General features: G+C 36.3%; 1 protein-coding gene across 16 annotated transcripts in view; it reads left to right on the top strand.

Annotated features, from left to right (window-relative positions):
• MCTP1 (multiple C2 and transmembrane domain containing 1) overlaps positions 1 to 19,870 on the top strand; it is a 453,050-nt gene that overhangs the window by 378,642 nt on the left and 54,538 nt on the right. For 15 of the 16 annotated variants that reach the window (XM_025047696.1, XM_025047701.1, XM_025047692.1 and 12 more), the window contains one exon: positions 5,112 to 5,165. In XM_025047696.1, coding sequence (XP_024903464.1) covers positions 5,112 to 5,165 — 54 coding nt within the window. Of the gene's footprint in view, positions 1 to 5,111; positions 5,166 to 13,432; positions 13,604 to 19,870 lie in introns of those variants that run through there. The other variant, XM_025047702.1, reaches the window with a different exon arrangement.

Below are 19,870 nucleotides of genomic sequence, written 5' to 3'. Positions count from 1 at the left end.
AAATTAAATATGAAACTTCTTTCTTTTGTGACAGTTTTAATTTTTTAATATCACAGTTGCACATCTGGACAGCAGTGATTTCTTCTTTAATTTAAATGTGTCCTTTTTTAAAAACTGTGTTTGAGTAAAGTAATTTGAATTGTGCAACTATTCATTCTGAATATAGCAAAACATCCACTTAATTCAAAGGTTATTTCCGAGGAAAAAAGTAAACATGAAAGATGCTGGTTTGTGTCAGCGTTGGCTCCGGAGGGGTTTTGGCTTTGTGGGACTCCATACGAGGGTAGCATAAATGGTTCCTTTTTGTTTAAATGGATGCAAATTAATGGAATACTTTATCCCTGGGAAAATCATAATATGAAGTGTTTTAAGAATTATTCATGGAACTTTTAACCCCCTTTTGTCACTTTAGTTTTAAAACATGCACTCTGAAATGGCATTAAAAAGCTATAAGTAGTATCCACTGTCTCATGATAATTTTAATAATGAAGTTTACCTGAATTCACTTTTTCTCATCCTTTCACTCTCTTGGTCTTCCTTTTCTGCATCCTCCTGGTCCTCTAACTTGAACATCTTTGTCTGGTGGAATAATTGTAAGCATGTTGTCATATTTTTATTCAGATTACCAATAACATTATTATCATTTTCAGCCAGGTAAAATTTTATTTCCTTGCAAATCATAAGCATTTAGTTGTATTGAATTTTAATTAAAAGTCTTATTTCAAAAGCTATACAACAATATAAAATATACAGATTCTACAGATACAATTTCGCTCTATTTTGAAAATAGAGTTTTAAATGTGAATGACAAATGTTCAGCAAATATGGAATAGGAAAGAAGAAATATTATGCTTTTAAAAATAATGTTATCCGCTTATGCTTTGGTGGTAATGTAGCTGGCATGCTGCATTTGGGCTGTCTACATGTGTTTTTTAAAATGTCATCTTTATTAGTATTACATTCAAGGAATAGTACCAAGAATCAGTTTCTTTCAAGACCTTCCTCCAGTGTGTGGCATATAAGTCTGTGACGAGCGACATTACAGAAGGTCATGTCACTTTTAACTGCTTGCATTACATCTTTCTGATTTCCCTAGTGCCCTTCCTTTGTTTGATTAATACTACTTGCTTTCAAGCAAGGTATCAGAAAGCATAATTTGGAAAGAGAATTCTAGAGCTGATCTAAGATACTCCCCTTCACGAAAAAAAAAATTGTAAAACTGTATGTTTTCTAACACATGCATTTTTTCTTACCCAAGAAGATGCTATGTATTTGTATTGTCATTAAATTATTGGTGACAAATGTTTGGGCTACTGGACTTTGTATATTTGAAAACAAAACTAAGTAGTCCTTCTTTGGTTTTATTTGAAGAGGAAAGAACTGGAATTTGACATTCGGACTCCTTTATTTTTTTTCCTTAGTTAAGTGTTAAATTCCAGCGCTCTCTTTCTAAATAGTAGGTGTTATTTGAGTTCTCCGGGAAAGGCTGTGATTTTGTGCAGTCACTAAATGCACTTCAGTGATATATACCGTTTGTTTTAAAAAGCTCAGTGTGCAGTTTCTACATTCACTGCATTTGGCCAGGGCTCACGTCTTAGAGCACAGCCCAGCTTCTGAGACACTTGCCTTCAAAGCCATCTATTTTATTGGACCGTTAAAGCCTGAAAATTAGTTGTGAAAGCATTATCATTTTAATTGGGAATCTTTATCCACGCCTCAACTCGCGCCCCTCTATGTGTTTCTTAATGTCTGTGAAATGGGAATTGGAATTTTGTTTGTCATTAAGAACACTGAGTATTTTGCCCAGAAAAAATATATAGTTTAATTTCCAAAATTTAATGTTTAAAATATTGTTAAATTGATGTCATTTTTATTAACAGCTAACACTTTTGAATACTTACTTCCATACAGGAACTGTGCCGAGCACTTTGAAAACATTATCTCATTGGATCCTTAATCAACATATAGGATAGGTGCTATTATTAGCTCCATTTTCCAAGCCACCTTAAGCGTCACCTGAGCAAAATGTAATCGTGGGATAGCAGCTTAAATGCATCAGTAGGAAACCATCCGTATTATAAATCCTCACTTGTAGATGTTTATGATGTAACATTAAAAAGGCACTGGAGGAGGGGAAAGCCCTCACTAGAGTACTAAAACACAACACAAAGGCCTCTCACTAACACAACACTTTTCTGCCAAATGTAAAAGCAAATGGTTGTATTGGGTGGTCTGGCCGCACATTTGTGGAGCAATTGTGCATAGCCAATTACCCGCTTGCTGAGGGTAAGAACAGTTTGGGTTTCACAAATGAAGAGCCTGATTCTGTAGACCACTGTTAGTCACTCTTGAACATAAGATCTATAACTGATTTGTAAAATGTGTAAATTAAGCTATTGATATATTTTGTGGTTCAATACTATTTTGAATTTTTGAAAATCAACTTGAAGATAGTGGTGATCTCTAAATTTTAAAATAAGGGTTAAATATTTATGGTTTCTATTTCCTGACAAATATTTGAATATTTGCTTTTATTAATCTGCATCATTTATCAGGTATAAGTTTTTACAGGAGAGCTAGTTTAGTTCTGTGAGATAGATGATAGGCACTTTACCAAAAAGTGTGTATAAGGATATGAAGAATAGATGATGCATTCATCTATTCACTTTATCAACAAATATTTCTTGAATACCCACCATGTACTTGCAATCTGCTAGGCACAATCCAACACCATTCTGCCTTCCTAGCACCTGCAGTATGATAATAAGTACTGAAGAGAGGAGACATATAATATATTCTTAATAACAACTAGCAAAAATATCGTTAGAGTAAAAGTATAGTATTCATTTCATTTTCTTTGTGTTTGATAAATGACTTTGCATGGGTAATTTTAGCAAAAATTAATCTAATGTATATCAAATTATCATGTTGTTTGCCTTAAATATATATAATTTTTATTTAAAAAATAAAATAGATAATGACCGACCTTAAAATTCCTTTATCAAAATCTAAAATTTTAAATATCATTTTATTAGTGATACAAAATTATAACCATTTAAAAAAAAATCTTGTGAGGGTTAGGTGAATTTAATCTTTTCTTTTTTTTTTTTTTTAAATGGGCAGAGGTTGAAAACTCACTATTTGCTTATCCTACAGTCTGGGTTTGAGTTCTAGTTCAGTACTTGGTGTGTTAGGTGAATTCCTTTGATGCAGCACAATACTGAAATATTGTGGTCATTTTTCCTGCTCAAACTTCTATCACAAATAGCCCAATTTGGAATAGACTGGCGTATAGCACCTCAATTATACATTGTTACTATTGTTGTCTCTATACTTAAGATGTGAATACTTCAACATTTCAGGAAATTAAAACTCAATATGAAAAATTATCTGAGGGTCCTCATTTAAATTCTCCTGGATTATAAGCCTCTTGGGGACTGACACGAGTATAGATGAATTATCTCTGTGTTATTCATTTTGTATCCCTGCAGTACTTAGCACCATGTTCCTTAGACAAGGGGGTAATAGTAGATGCTTATGACGTGGTCGAATATAGTTATAGACAAGTAAGAATCCTTTCCAGCTGAAGCTGAATTGCTTTTTGTGTTCCCAAAATAAGTGTAAACTCTCACCAGATATTGGAAACAGCACGCTGTGCTACTGTGGTTCTTTTGAAATGCTGAATGTCCAAATGAAAGACCACAAAATTCTACCATATAATACAAGATTTCAAGTGTGACATTAAATTAGGAACAATCCTACAGGTTGTCAGATGCTTTTGTTCATATATCGGTTCATGAGAACTGGGGGTTTGTGTTTGGGCTATTCTTTTAAATCAGCTAATGCTTTTAGAATATTTGAGAAAAGTTAGAATAGCTGAGAGTCCTGACATGTTCTATCAGTTTATGTAACTCTTTGCATAATACAGTCTTAGTTATTGTTTTCACTCATTAAGCATAATCTAGTCTGTATTATAAAGCCACATGAAAGAAGGGCTAGTTGTCTTCTAAGGTTATGCACTCTAAAAAAAGTTTTAAAAGTATTTGATAACCATGGTTCTTTTTAGTTTATTCAGAGATACAGACACAGGCTGGATTAAAAAAAAAAAAAGTACAAACACCGCACGAATTAGACATTATATCAAATGACATAAATAGTTATAAGTTGGCAGTTACCTGAATAATAACCCCCCCAATTTTAAAAAAAATTTTGGTTTTCATGAAGATTTTTTTACTCTGTGTGTGTGTGTGTAGGTGTAGGTGTAGGTATAGGTATATAAAACCATAGTACAACACCTGAAACAGGATGAAGTCCTACTTATAATGGCTGAAGTTATATATTGATTGAGGCAAGGGGAAATTATTTGGCAAATCCAAAACGACTATTTCATTCTGCTAAAGCAGATAAACTAGGAGCCATTAAAAAATACATGCATGCATATACACCTATATATTATACACGTTTGATTATTGAATGCATTTCTAATTTTCTTTCAATAATGTCCATTCTCATAACGTAATTTTTGTGTAAAATCACAGAGAATTAAAATCAGTGCTTCAAGTAATCTACAAAATCAAAAGTAATACAGAGATAGTCAAGACTTGACGTAAGTAAGAATTAAAATTGGAGCTATGAACGATATTGTTAGTTTGATGCCATAGACCACCAGCATGAATCAATGAACAGACAGAGTTCTTTACTGTAGAGTTTGGTGATAAGTAAATTAGAAAGAACAGAGCTGTTTTCTGCTTAGTTATCTAGCTCCAAATTTAAAGTGCCTTGATATAGACAGCAGAGAAGATAAAAAAGAAATTTCCTGATTTAAAGCATCCCTCAAATTAATGTTCGTTTACCTTATGCATATTTCAAATTCTTTTAGGTTGTCACAGAATATTTCACACAAATAGGGTTTCCCTGACGGAGATTCAGTTCCCTGGTTTTAATCAATTAAAGGCATAGCATTTTCCTTATCGCTATCGCTAGATCAAATAGTCTCTCTCAGTGCGTCTGTTTCAAATGTTAATAAAGTTTTCATTTCCAAAAGGTTTAAAATGACAGAACAAAATTGTCTCCTTTAAGAGCATGAAAACGACTTCTGTTTCTGTCTGCAGGTAGTGGAGGACATGCTAGAGGATGAGGAAGAAGAAGATGACAAAGATGACAAGGTAATTATCTTTCCCAGCACTTGGGTACCTGGGGATGGGGAAATGTAGACATGACACTGTTTTCATAGACAGTTAAAAAAGGAGTTGAAGTGTTCGAGTCCAGAAAATCGGACAGTGCTGTTTATCATCCTAACAATGCCACTGCATGTTGCAAAGAGGGAGAGAGGGCTATAAATCCTCATCGCTTTTGTCCAGAGCTGGGTCAAATATTTTTCTGCCAGGAACAAAAAAATAATTCAGCTTGTCTGGAACTTGATACCTCTCGTGAAGATAACGGCAGTGACAACTGTTTCTGAAGGGCAAAAATTTGTCCTATTTTGAGTATTACAAATCGAGCTATACTTTGGGGGGAGAGAGAAGAGAAAAAATAGCAGGCTGCATGAGTTGAACATGGATATTGTCATCTGTAATTTTCAATTTGCTCAGCAAAATAACACGTGTGCAGAGGGCTCTAGAGGGCATTTAAATAATCCCCATGCTCACTGCCCTTTGCCTAGACTTGACTTGGAATGGCCCTGTGGCTCCTAGGTCAGAGAAGTCTGTTCAGGGAGGCTTGATTTTCGATTGCTGGTTGGCTTGGGGATGTTGACCACAGTAAATAACAGCTAGTTTCTCAGACGGGTTGTCCCCTGGGGAGAGGAGACAACTGGAGGGAGGAATTAGAATGACCTTGCACTACTGCAGCAGCTGCTGGGATGGGAAGAACAGCTTTCTATGGCAAGGAGGCTAGTGACGCTGGTTTATCATCATCCTTGGGCATTTCTAGATCTAAAATCTAAGCCCTAGGATGAGATTGGGAGAAGGGAGAGAGACTGTCATTCATTATTTCTACATCGTTTGGCATATGAAACCAGATTTTGACCTTCACCGTAATTTATCTGAATTCTGTTATAGTAAAGCAGTGAAATTTTTTGAAGAAAGGAGAAAAACAGTGTATCTTAGTTTATGCCCTTGACCTTTGATTCCAATAGAGATGTACAGTTATATTCCAGTATAAGAATTTGTGTACTGAAAGCAAGCATTGGAAAAAAAAAATTCATAGTGATTAGTTAACCTCCCAAATGATATTTTTTCTCATATTCAGTGCTACAAGGAAAACAGAAACACACACACACACACACACACACACACACACAGAGGCGCACTTTCTTCCTTCTAATGGTATTTCACACACTTTGAATTGATAGAGCTTTTATGTGAATTTTTTCTTCTGTACATCATTTAGTCATTAGCGACATGATCAAACATAAACTAACAAAATCTCCTTCCTGCAGAAACACATATGTGTTTGTTTTTAATGTTAAATAACATGAGCATACACTTCTGGCAATAAATGATATGATTTATTGTTAAGGTCAGTTGTAGAGCTGTAGAGAGCTTGTTCTTTAACTCAACATGCCAGCTCTGAATCATCATTTCTCTGCTGATAAACACTGAACTGCCATCCATTTATGGCCATTTTCCCTTTCTTGTTGCTGCTTTATTATTAAAGTCACCATAAAGATCCATTCCGGCAGCAGGCGTTTCCCCAGAAATGTTAATAAATGGAAACCCTTGGTGAAGTCTAGTACTTCTATGACTTCAGTGTCCCTACTTGAAATCATCCTGTATTTTTTTAGCCAGCTTGTTGATATTATATACCAGTAATCTCCAATTTATGGTCATTTTTTAATAGAATGTTAGAAGTGGGAAACCAACAGCACACCTGTTTAACCAGCTCACCAAAACATAAATGACAAGTAGCACATGCCATGGTGGAAACAACACCAAATCTCTGGAGTGGAATCTTTGTAATCTAGCATTTGGTTATCCAAAATTGACACCCCTTTCTAACACATTTTCAGATCTAGTTACCAAAGTTAATTGAAAGGGAGTGCTTGAATTACTGTGTGAATTCAACTGTGTTCTTCTGCATAGGATACCAACAAACTGTGTTTTCCACATGAAAAGATTGTGAGCAGATTTTCATAAATCCAGCCTTTATTTGAGTGATATATGTTTTTCTTCTTTACTCATAATGCAATTGATAACATGAAAATTGTATCTGAACAAAAGAAAATCTCAAATTTAATAATTTAAAATAGACTTTACAGGTTTGCATAATAGAGGGAAGAATCTTAGAGTAGACGTTTTGAAAAATGAAGTTTTTACTATGAGAAATGGAACTATGAAAGGATCCTTCAAGTTTCTGTTTACCAGCTTCCATCTCTGACTGACTCTCACAGTGGTAAATGTTGTAAGCCTTGGCTATCAGTGTGTCTGAATAGCAGAAGGGTAATTTCCTACTTTAAAAAATTCACTGGTTTCTCTATTTAAAGTTTGTGTATAGAGTCATGCGTAATGGAATTTCATGAGAAAACAAATGTGTTTTTTTGCCATACTAGCAGGTACTGACCCTCTAGCTCTCATTATTTCTCTGTTTTCTCATATGGTATAATAGTGGGGTCAGGTCAGTAGGTCTTCTTATAGGATAAAAGTAAAAAAGATTAATAAATGTGCCAAAGCCTCACTTTAATTGAACCTGAAGCATATGTTGCAAGTATGTAAAATATGTCCCAGATGTTTCACCAGAGCTAGTGTCTTGGCTTTCCCTGATTACCACAAGGCAGCTATTAGTCCTATAACCTTTGGACTTGGGGGTAAATGGGGTATTACGTGGCACAGAATGAAAGCACCTGTTTTCCATTCAGCAAAGACCCCGGCAAGTTTTGCCTAAGCCTATCCACATGTTTTCACTTAGCAGATTGTTGGGTGATTATGAAAAGTGTCTTTCTTTAGAGCCAGCATTGATATTAGTCACTCACAATGAAAGGGCAAGTCATTGGCTACTTGACAAGGTCCGTGTGGGCATAAACTGAAGTCATTTATTTCATTTGAGTTTGGGGTGTTTTCCCTCAACATAATTATATAAATGGTATAAGAAGTTGAAGAAGACAAAGATTATAATTATTTAATATAATATTTTTATAATAACTTTTCTTAGTGCCGACTTTAGAACCTGGGAAGACTTTGGTTAAAGTTGGTAAAAGCTAAGTCATGATTTACCTGGACCCCCAGATCTTGAAGTTTTGCAGATTAGGGCCTTTTGAGTATTGTGTGTGTGTGTGTGTGTGAGTTCTTCTTTTTACTACAACAGCTAACCATTATTCAGGTCAGGGTTTAGGATCCTTAGACTTATCCTTCATTCCAGAATCCATTGTTGACATTTGCTTAAATCTAAAATTAGGTGGTTTGTCTCTTAATCCAATTCTATGGTTTTCACAAAGGTAGAGAATTGATTTTTAAATGGTGATTCTTAGTTATGAATCACTGACTTTCTTATATTTTTGTTTATCTGCATTATGTAGTAGCACTACATTAAGCTGTGTTGGAGATGAAATTTTTCCTGAATTAAATGTTAAAAAGACACTGCATTCTCAGTTCCCTTTGTTGTAGAGCACTTTTCAGCCATCAACCACAAAGTCACAGTTTGATCTGATTTTTTGACCTGATACCAGATCCTGCCTTTGTGCTAAATAAGGCTTAGAGCTAAATTACCTAGGTGGAGCTATCAACAAGCCCAATAATAGTGCTTTTCACTGTGTTATATGTAATATAGTGGTCAATCTGCATAATCTAGACATATAATTAATGAAGATCAGTTTTCGTTTTTAGCTTAAAAAGTTTAGGCATGCTTCCCATGATGTGTCCTACCCTTGTAATAGAATCCAGCTGCAATATCAGGAAACAGAAGATAGAATGCAGGTTTTCCTCGGGAAAAGCATGGATTCAAATGCATGGTATTCTAGTAATGTTTATTGGTACAGTGTATTAAAATATCCAGCCATTTATGCTTACGTTGCTTCTCCATTTTCTTCAATTGTTATGTCAGGGTTACTGTATATCAAGATAACTAGATGCAGCAAATAAAACATATCAGAGCTACTTCAAAATACACAGATTGTTTGCTTTAATTCTCGAAATCTGTGTTTTCGAGTTTGATTCTCCTGCCTTAAGCCAGTATATAATATACCCAAAATGCATATGTCTCTGCATCTCAAATCAACTGTAAAGGAGAAAAAAAGAGATAACTCTGATATGAGAAAAGATAATGTGATATGAAAGAAGATTTAATCTGAGAATATGGCATTTTCTAGTTATAGTCAGTGAAATAACTACATGGTGGGGAAATAGATCAAAGCTTTGGAGAAAGCTAGGGACAGAGGAGACAAGAAAAATATTTCTTTAAAAATATCCTAACTCATGTTTAACTAGAATACCATTGTATCAGTTCATTAGTTTTCTATTGTTGCATCACAAATGGCCACAAACTTAGAGGCTTAACACAATGCGCATTTATTAGCTCTCAGTTCCGTAGGTCAGAAGTCCAGGCATGACTCAACCGAGTTCTCTGCTCAGAGTCTCATACTCATGATATCAGTCAAGCTGAATTCTCATTTAGAGGCTCTGCCTCTAGAATCCACTTCCAAAACCATTCAGTTTGTTGGTAGAATCCCATTCCATATAGTTAGAAGACTAAAGCCCTTCTTTTCTTGTTGGCTTTCCATTCTTAGTAGTCACTTTCCATGGCCCCTTTTATCTTTATATCCATCAATGGAGAAATCTCCCTTGTGTCAAATCTCTCTCACACTTCAGAAGAGCATAGTCCTTTTTAGGGCTCACCTGATTAGGTCAGGCCCACCAAAGATTATCTCCCTTTTTTAAAGTCAGCTGTGCCATATAACATAACTTAGTCATGGGAATGACTATACCGTCATATTCCTAAACCCCCTCACACTCAGGGGAAGTGGATTATACAGGGCATATATACTAGGAGATGGGAATCTTGGCTGTCATCTCATAATTTTACTTACTACAGCTATATAGACCCACCTGTGTTCTAGAACAAAGGTGGAACAGTCTTTGTGTTCCTTGTATGCGTATATTGCTAGGCTGTGACATCCTATTCTACAATAAACAAATTAGGAAAGCCTGACTGCTTAAAATGTCCTTTCAAAGATTATAGGAAACATCTCATACCGAAGGTATAATCTGAGATATATTTTAAAGTCAAAGTACAGTTTGTTCTACTTGCTTATTACCTAATTCTGCTCTGGGATAAGGGGTGCTTGGACATGCAACCCGCCCAGTGGGCTCTTTCCCGTGTTGTCTCCTTCTGGGGAAAAGTGCAAATAAGAATGAAATTGGCAAAAAATGGGGACAGGTCTATTCCTCCTTTTAGAGACCTGTTGGTGCTTAGACCCTCTGAGCTGATAGCCCAGTGACCTCGAGACATAGAAACATTCTCTACTTAATCTAGAATCACAGAAACATTAACCCTGGAGGATACCTAACAGAGGTGTCAGAAGGCTGCCCTCGCTGCCCCATGGCTTTCTGCCTCCTGGAGGGTAGTAGGTGTTCTGCCTGCACCTGTGCAGTTCACACCCCCATTCTGACCTCCGCTAGTGCTGCCCCTGCACAGTCCTTGGGCTGAAGCCCATCCACCACACCTGGGTCCCCAGAAAGAGGCTCACAGCACTGCGATTCTGACGGTGCACCAGGGGAGGTTTCCTGGAGGATTGGGATCTGATTGACAGATGGTGTGAGACAGATTCCTTAGCAGAAGTCTGGGATTAGGGCCCCCTTGCATAACAGGCACCCAGTTGCTTCTCATCCCAGCACTCTCTTGTCAGACCAGTAGAACTCACGGAGATCCTGGGATATCCACCTTCCTCTGAGCAGCCCCGACATTCAGTGTGTCCCAGCCCAACCTCTCCGTGCCACTCCTAATTTAACATTATTTTTAAATGAGGAAACTGGTTCAGCTAAACTTAAGTGAATTGTCAAAGGTGATATAGACAGCAAGTGGCAGAGCCAGAGCTAACACTCGGGGTTTCCAAGCTCGATATCTTTACCTTCCCTTAAGACTAGGTTTTCCAAGAGGGAAAAAAATCAAAGTGCAGATGCAAATTACCTCAGGCATGTTCTTTAAGTGTTTTGGTAGCATAATCAGGGAACATACTATCCATCCCAGCCAGGGGCTGTTTAATTCTGGTTTCCACTTCTCATGGTTCCCCTGCACTTTCAGCCCTTTCCCACTAAACTGACTAAGGGGCATGTGATAGGCAGAATAATAGCCCCTTAAAGATGTCTTCACTCTAATTCCTGAAACCTGTGAACACTACCTGGCAAAGAAGCATTGAGGTAGCAGATTGGATGAAGATTGCTAATTAACTGACCTCAGTAGAAAGATTATCCTGGATTGTCTGGGCTCAATAAAAGAGGTATCCTTAAAAGTGGAAGAGGCCATCAGAGTAAGTGGCAGCTGGTGGCTGTTTGCACAGCTAGGACCAAAACCTATACTCCAAGACCTTCAGGGCAAGGAAGAACTGCTGAAAACTCCGGATGACCAGAAGGTGAAGCTCTCTCCAGAAGTATGACACCAAATAACAGGAGTCACAGGGCCTAAACTCTCCAAGATCTGAGCTGTCTGCAAGTCCACCACCTTTGTTCTCATGGTCATTAAATAAACTCAGAGAACCCCAGGAAGTTCTACAAGCCCCAGTATCCATGGGTCAAGAAAGTACATGCCCTGAACAGCAGATTCAACAAGCACAAGAACTTGAAGACCCAGAAATCAGAAGCAACGGCTGTACAGTACCCACTGCCTAGTATGTGGTCAAGTCCAGAGCATTAGCATTATTAAAACACAAACTGACTGGGGGTGGGGTGAGGGAGTGATGACCTGTTATATTGGCTTTGGTGAAGGAGGAGGGCTTCAAGCCAAGAAATGTGGGTAGTCTCCAGAAGGAAATGCAGCCATGCCCACACCTTGATTTTAGCCTAGTGAGACCCATTTCCAACTTCTGAATTACAAAACTGTATGATAATAAATTTGTGTCTTTTAGGTTTATGGTAATTCATTATAGCAGCAATAGGAACTAATACAGATGCTTTCAAATGCATTTGCTATACTTCTCAAGAAAATACTGTATTTTAAAGCACTACCTCTGAGGTCCCAATTTTTCCTTATTAGTCCTACTTTTTTACATAAATATGGCTACAGGTTCTTCACTCAGCATGTAAACTAAAAACAAATCAATTGTTTTTATCCAAATTGTCTCAGTTTTTATTTCAGAAGAGCTTGTCCAAAAATGAGAATGAGTTAGTGCCCATCTCTAGGACAGCTGGTTCCTTCCTATTTAGCAGCCTGTTTTATTAATTGGCTAGTGGAGCACCAAGGCATGGTTAGTATCATTTTCAACAGAAGAATTTCACTTCCTCACAACATTTGTTTCAGTCCTTAAAATGTTTTACTCTACAAAGCACCAGGGCAGAGGGTATTAACCTTATATAGATTGCAGACACTTTAAGAATCTGAAGAAAGCTGTAGACTTTCTCCCCAGAAGAATACACATAAACACATATATACAAAAAAACTTTTTCATACCATTTTAGGTAATGGAAATTGAATTATTTTACAGAGACTATAAAGTATCTGGATAAAGTCATATCTATTGCTCTCACCACCTTCCTCTTGACATTAATGCTTGTTTTCCTCAAACACCTGAGATAAATGCAAATTTTGCAAGTAAAAATCAAGTTTAATTCATCTCAAAAGTAAGCCTCTACAAGAAGGCTGATGTTTGGCTTTGATATTGAAATTATGGAGTGGTTTTTGACACAGCAAAAGGCTTGTTATTTTTGACATCTGTTTGACTACGACTTTTTAGCTTCATGGCAGTAAGGGTTTAAAACACTGACTTGGCAAAAGAAAATGATAAGAGACAAAATAAGAGCTGCTTTGGCTTTTTGAGATGCAGGTTGGGCATAGTGGGATTCCTGGAGTTCTCCAGAATTCTCGTTGAATTCATATTGTATCAATGAGGTCATCTTTTGAAAAGTCTGCATTATTAGTGCTTCATTTAAAAAAAAATAAAGGGAAGAAGTATTCATGGTTCCACATTAAGGTCATTGGAGGCAGAATTAGCTATCAAAGTGTTATATCTAATGATTCCATCTGTCTTTGGATTTCTATCTGTAAACAAATTGGCAAGCTTTGTCACGCCTTCTTCATTTACAGAAGCACTTATCCAGCCTTGAATTGTCTAGGTAGATGTCTGCCTCCGACATGCCCTTCAGAATAACAGTGGAGCTAAAAGAATTTAAATGGAAAGATTTACCTAGATAATCTGGCAAGAATATCAATCAAGTACAGCAAACTATGAGTGGACTTTCTCCTGTTGGGTTATTCTAACAACTGGATTTCTTTTGCTTCAAAAATGCAGAACTTTCATTTGAAGATCAACCAAATGTTTCAAGACAGGTCCTCTGGAAATCTAGTTAACTTCTGTATTGCAGCAGTGAACTTTCATATTCCTTCCCATTTCTTGACGAAACCTCTTGAAATAGCAGCATGTCAGCCCTGGCTCTCAGAAGGTTGACAACATTCGTAGAAATAGACACGATTTTTTCAAGATCGCTGGCAGAGTCGTTGACACCGGCTGACACCACTGTATGCTGAGATGAGGAGCATGTTTCTTCACCAAAGCAGTTGAACCAGATGTGTTGCCAAGCATCACAGATGCTCCATCTGAGCCCAGAGTGCCAAGATTTTTAATCCGCCTGAAAGTTTGTTTGGCAAAGAAATTTTTCACCATGTTAAAGACATTGACTCTGCAGATTCTACAAAGAGTTCACGAAGTAGGAATTCTTCCTTGATAATATAACTTGCCAACAGGAGTTGGCTATTTTCATTAGGTTACATGCAAAAGGGAAATCTTAAAGAAATGTCAGAAATTCCTGTAGTGTTGATATCATTTGATAAGAACACAACTTCAAAAAAACATGTGGCTTCATCAAAGTATTTCTGGGGGCGTGTGGGTTATTTTTCTTGGTGATATGATGAACTTAAAAAATGTTTTAATGCAAGTTTTTTTTTTTTCTCCTTGGGGCAAATCCAAAGCCAGGTAAAGTCTCAGTCTTTAAAAATCAAGCTGTTTTTATATTTTAAAAAAATCCGTCATGTCTAATAGATTTTCAGAATAGGCAACCATAGGTATTCCCTCAATTTCATTGGTTCTATGCTTCCATCGGCCAGAACCTTGCCACACAAGAGATACTGTATTTTTTGTGTTCCATCACACTCTATAATTTATATAAAATCAATAGATGTGAAAACTTTACAGTATTTTTTTCTTTGAAATTTTCCAACTTAAGCTAGACTCAAAGAAATCACAGATGGCTGTAATCATGTTAGTGGGGTGTTTTCTTAGACGCCTATTGAGAGGAAACTATTCTAGAGGTCTTAACATGGTAGTGACAATGTCACATATCTGTTTACCTTCAATAGTGTCTTTGGCAGATTGCCTTCTATTCAAACTATCCTTCACTGCCTACTGATCTCAGGCTGAGCCATGTAACTCACTTTGGCTAACCCATGCCCCTTCCTAGCAGAAGGTTCAAGAGCCAACCTTGGCTCTGCCATCTCTTTTCCTTCTGAAATACAGCTGGAATCATCCACATGGGAGGTCCTCCTTCAGCCTGAATTCTGAAATAAAGATAACATGGAGCCAACCCATATGGAAATGTAGTGTGAGCAAAAAACAAACCTGTGTTTTTATAGGCCTCTGTGATTTTGAGGTCTTTGTTACTGCAACATAACTTAGTTTAGGCTGATAGATGATACAGCATATCACTCTGTGTGAATCTACGTCTTAATATAATTTGACTAAAAGCATGATTTTTTTATTAATTAAAGTCTCAGGAAGGATTTTAAATATTTTTTTTTCTTTCTAATTTCACTGACCTACCCCCACCTCTTGAATTCCAATCAAGGTTATAAGTAGAATTAGTTTGCTATTATGTTTCTCTAATTGAAAAATGATACTTTTTCCCATGAACATCTATTGAGGGACAAGTCACTGGGTAGACAAAGATAAATATGACACAATATGAGCCTGTCAGTAGTCACTGTCTGATGGGACCCTTGGTTATGTAAACTAATAATTATAATACAGTGAGAAAATATAATAAAGTTATGGACAGAGTTTGGGTGGGAAAAACAGGATGACTGTCTTCATAGAATTGTCAGCAAATGTTGCACAGAGGAAAAGGCATTTAATTTGGGTCTTGAAGCATGAATGAGAATATAAGAGGAATGAGAATATAAGAATATGTAAAGACAAGAAGCATGTGGTATAATAGGAGTATAAAGTACAGGAGTGGAATTGGAGGAAAATGACACTGGAAGGGTGAATTTAAGATATCGAAGGCTTTATTCATCACCTAAGGAATTTGAATTATATTCTCCAAGCAACAATGAATCAAAGGAGACCTAAAGCGGAGATTTGTCATAATAAAATTTGTTCTTTGAGAGGAAAAATTTGGCAATAGGGCAGAGGATGGCGTAAGAAGGAAATGAAATTTGAAATAGGAAAATGTGCTAGGAGGTGCCGCAGTAGCCCCAGCAAGAAATAATGGCATCTTGCACTTAAATGGTAATAATAATAATAGAAAGAAACAAATCTGAAAGATATGTTTAATAGGTAATGTATTAAGATTATTGAAAAAATTATATCGAATAGAGTAAGGGAAAATTTAGGGTCATGGTTGACTGTGAGATGCCTACCTGAGATATCCTTGTATTTGTACAGCACTTCACATGTTTCAAAGTACTTTTCCCTTCTCTGCCTTATTTAATGTTCACAATAATTTTGTATTGGCTTATCAAACACCATTTCCCTGCCTCAGTATCAGGAAGATTAACTTGGCTGATAGGGAAGTAGCTAAGATTAGAAACCAGATAATGTGACTGAAATAGAGAAGTAGTTGAGCCTAAAAACAAGTTACCTACTAGAGAAGAAGCTAAGTCTAGGAATTAGGTAACTTGTCTGATGGTGAAGAAAATGAGGTCAGAAAAAAAACTTCTAGTTAATTTTTCTTCCTAGTCATGTTTTAGTAAAGCCTGTTGATCTACCTAGAGATAACAACGAGGCCATTTGGAATGCAATTTTGTATAACCGTAGACCATTTTGGTCAGTATAGACAGCAAAAGTGTCCTGTATGACTGCTCAGCCTTTTTTCCCTTGGCACTAGGTCTTGGGAGAGCATTTGGAAAAATGATGACAATCGGTTCATATACTATGCCTTTCACCATTTCATTGTGCTTTCAATGAGTAAACATAGACCGACATGGAAGCAAGAAGTGTCAATGTAAAAGGAGGGAAAATATTTTTTATTGCCACAAAAGTTGGTTCAGAGCAAAAGGTATATAGTAACCAAGCTTATTCTGTTTTTGAGCTAAGAATCATTAGGAAAATATGCTAGAGGAATACAAGTCAGTTGAGAAGCAGCTACTATTGTCACTGTTTTTTAGATGAAAAGACTGACACCTCTGAGACATGATGTAACACTAAAAGTCACAAAAGTGAAACAACCACATTTCAAACTCTAGTCTGTCTCCCTCTAAAGCCCACCATTTTTGGCATATCAGTCTTCTACCCCACACTCACATACAAAATTTGTGACCTAAAGCAACAATTTACCATTCTTTCCTTATTCAGTGGGTTGACTGGGCTCACCTCGGCAGTTCTTGCCCGAATCTCTCTTGTGGTGCTAACCAGGAATCTGGAACTGTGGTCATCTAAAGGTGCGAGTAGCCTGAACATTCGAGATGGCTCCATGTGATGACTAGAGGTTGTTGCTGGCCCCTCATAATGTGGCAGTTTGTTTTTGAGAGGGAGAATTCAAAAGTGAGTGTTTCAAGAGACCCAAGTAGAAGCTGTGAGGCTTTTTATGACTTAGCTGTAAAAGTTCCAAAATATCACTTCTGTCATATTCTATTAGTCAAGCAAGTCACTAAGGCCAGCCTAGATTCAAAGAGAGGATGAATTTAATTCTACCTCTTAATCAAGAGTGTCAAGTTCATGCTGTATAAGAATCTAAAGGATGGGAGATGTTGTATGGCTATCTTTGGAAAATTAAATCAGCCACAATTTCAAAAAAGCAAAAGCTTCTCTAATGGATGTCCTGTAGCATTAAGAAATATGGAGCCTATTGCCTACCAGGAGATTCTCTCTGTGTCTAAGGTTTATCAGCACGTAGTGCTGAATTAGGTTATCTCAAAAATTAAACATAGCACTTTCAAATTGCCTGATATATCCAAGTTTCATCATCTTATATATTTTTATTTTATGTTTTGTTTTTAATTTGGAAGATGAGAAACAACAAAGGACTGGATGAATTGTCATTCTCTCCTTCTTTGCTGAAATCTCAAAAGGCCACCTAAATCTCTCCTCTTTTGCTTTGCTCATAGATAGTCCAAAGATTTCACCTTCTAGCTAAGCTCTCTCTTGACGCTAGTTGTGGGGTAGGAAGGATTTGTGAAGAATCCTTTTTACATTCCTATTTAAATTGTAATGGACATCTATTGTCTTCCACCAATGAGTGAGCACAAAAACGCCTCTGTCCTGTGTTCTGGAATTCAGATTTTACTTACTTGCTACCAAAAACAAAAAGTCAAGTGAGGAAAGAATGTTGCAGAACAGTTCCTTCTTAAAACATGAGTTCCTACCTTTTAGAAAATGTAATTTAAAATTTTCAACAGTTCACAAATGGTATTTTACTAATTTGTTCAAGGACATTTCTCATAGGATTTAAAAGATCACTAATATCTCTAAAAATTTTGTAGTAGAAATTGTAAGCATCTCGGTCAAGAGTATTTTCCGGGATCCTTGGAGCTAACATTTTTCTGCCATAGTAAGGTAGCATTCTGTGGATTTTAAAAATCAATATTCGGCACATTATGCACATAAATGCTATTTCTTGGTTCTGGTATCTTATTTGACTATTTTGATCAGCAATGAGTTGGGAATGGGGACAGACAGCATCTACATTCTCTGTGAATATTTTGGAGACATTCACAGCAATATGATAAACAAATATACAGCTGTTACAGTCTGATAATGTTAAGATTTTATTGATTATCCAACAGAGTAACTACCCTGGGTATTACATTTGCTGTCACAACCTTCAGTGCCTGGGGTAGTTAAACAAGTTCTTTTTTTCCATTGAGCTGACCTCAAAGTTGCATGGTTTCTGAATCAAGGTCCTCAGATTTCATACTTTGGCAATTTCTTTCCTTTCTAATGGAGTATATTAGAGAAAATGTGTCACCTTTTGCACCATGTAATACCAAATCAGATTAGAATTCATGCACAATTATGTCAGTGGAAATCTAATAGTACAGGCTGGCTTATCTCTAGATAACACATGGAGAAATGAACTTCCACAACTGACAGATTTACTTGATTTTGTCTTCAGATAAGTTATTTGTAAGTAATCGAGCTAAAGAATATAACTGGATTACTTTTCATACTATAAAAAAAGAAAACCCTCAACAGTAAAATGGTTGCCAAGTATTCAAACTCTGCTGGCCCTCCACCCCTTCCTCTTTGAAAAGGTTCCCGGATAATGAATGCAAAGAAAGAACAACAACAACAAAAAGATATTTTGCATTATCTATATTTATTAAGAGAACTAACAACTTTAGGAAAACAAAATTTACATAAACCACTTATGTGAAAATAGCATTTGTTATTTAAGTAACACAGGTTACATGATAGTCTACCTGGGAATGATATCAGGCTGCCTAAAAAGCATTCATCTGTATTTCCTTTTCTATAATCAGAAAAAGTCAAAGCCCATCTCTAGTCTGAAGTCTTCTTGAAGCCAATTAAAATAATTTAAGATACATTGTACTGCAAATGTGCTTTTTAAGTGTTTTAGACTTAGATGTCTTAGGGATGTTGTAACCCCTTTTAATGTTACTATTTATATATAACTACCATGTGTATAGCATTACACCTTTAATGCACTATATTAGCTGTCACTTGAAATTAAGTGCAGGCATGTTCTTTTTTGGCCTTTAGTTTTTTCTACATTAAACGTTTAAATAACAATACCAGTAGTAAAAAAAAGTAAGTAGCATTCCCAGTGGAAACTCACTTTTGCATCTGGTTGGGTCATGTTTAGGTTTTTATGTAAAAGATATTGTAATATCAGAATTTCTTAATGTTTACCCACGTGGTATCAGAACTCTACCTGATGTCTTTTCTTAAGGAATTAATGGAATCAAACTTTATGGTAGGCATGTTTGATAGATATGCCTTGTCTGTAGAGATCTGGTGATCATTTCATCAAAATTTGTCCCTAGTTGATCATATATCTATGCATTTTTATATCTTTGTGGTTTTCTTCACCAACTCTGTGATTGCATCAGTGCCTTCATTAGAAGGTCAGGTTTTGAGGATTTAGTAATTCACCTTGAAAATGTACTATAAGCTGAATGTACCAACCATGAGTTTTTTCCACTCAGCATAAATTTCATAGCATGAAAAAAAAAGGCAAACCCATACCTAAAATACTTTTTGATATCTGTTTCTCATTATGAGGAAAAGTAAATAGATGCTTATTGATTTCAGGTGTTCTTTGTTTCCATAAGTCAGGTTTGCTTTTCATATTTTAATGATATTGTGCAGACTTTTCTCCATGATGATAAAATTGTACATTTTCCAAACACACAAAACAATTAGTTTTAATAAAAGAAACTATCCAGATGGGAGCCACTTGGAGCCACCCACTTAGAGGGGTTGTAGCTTATACTAAAACAATCACTTTGAGAATGAAAATTCCTTGTATTTATTCATAAATATTCCCCTTCCCAC

The sequence above is a fragment of the Pteropus alecto genome, unplaced genomic scaffold, assembly GCF_000325575.1.
Source record: "Pteropus alecto unplaced genomic scaffold, ASM32557v1 scaffold20, whole genome shotgun sequence".
NCBI classification, from domain to species: domain Eukaryota; kingdom Metazoa; phylum Chordata; class Mammalia; order Chiroptera; family Pteropodidae; genus Pteropus; species Pteropus alecto.
This window is presented reverse-complemented; position numbering and strand designations above follow the sequence as displayed.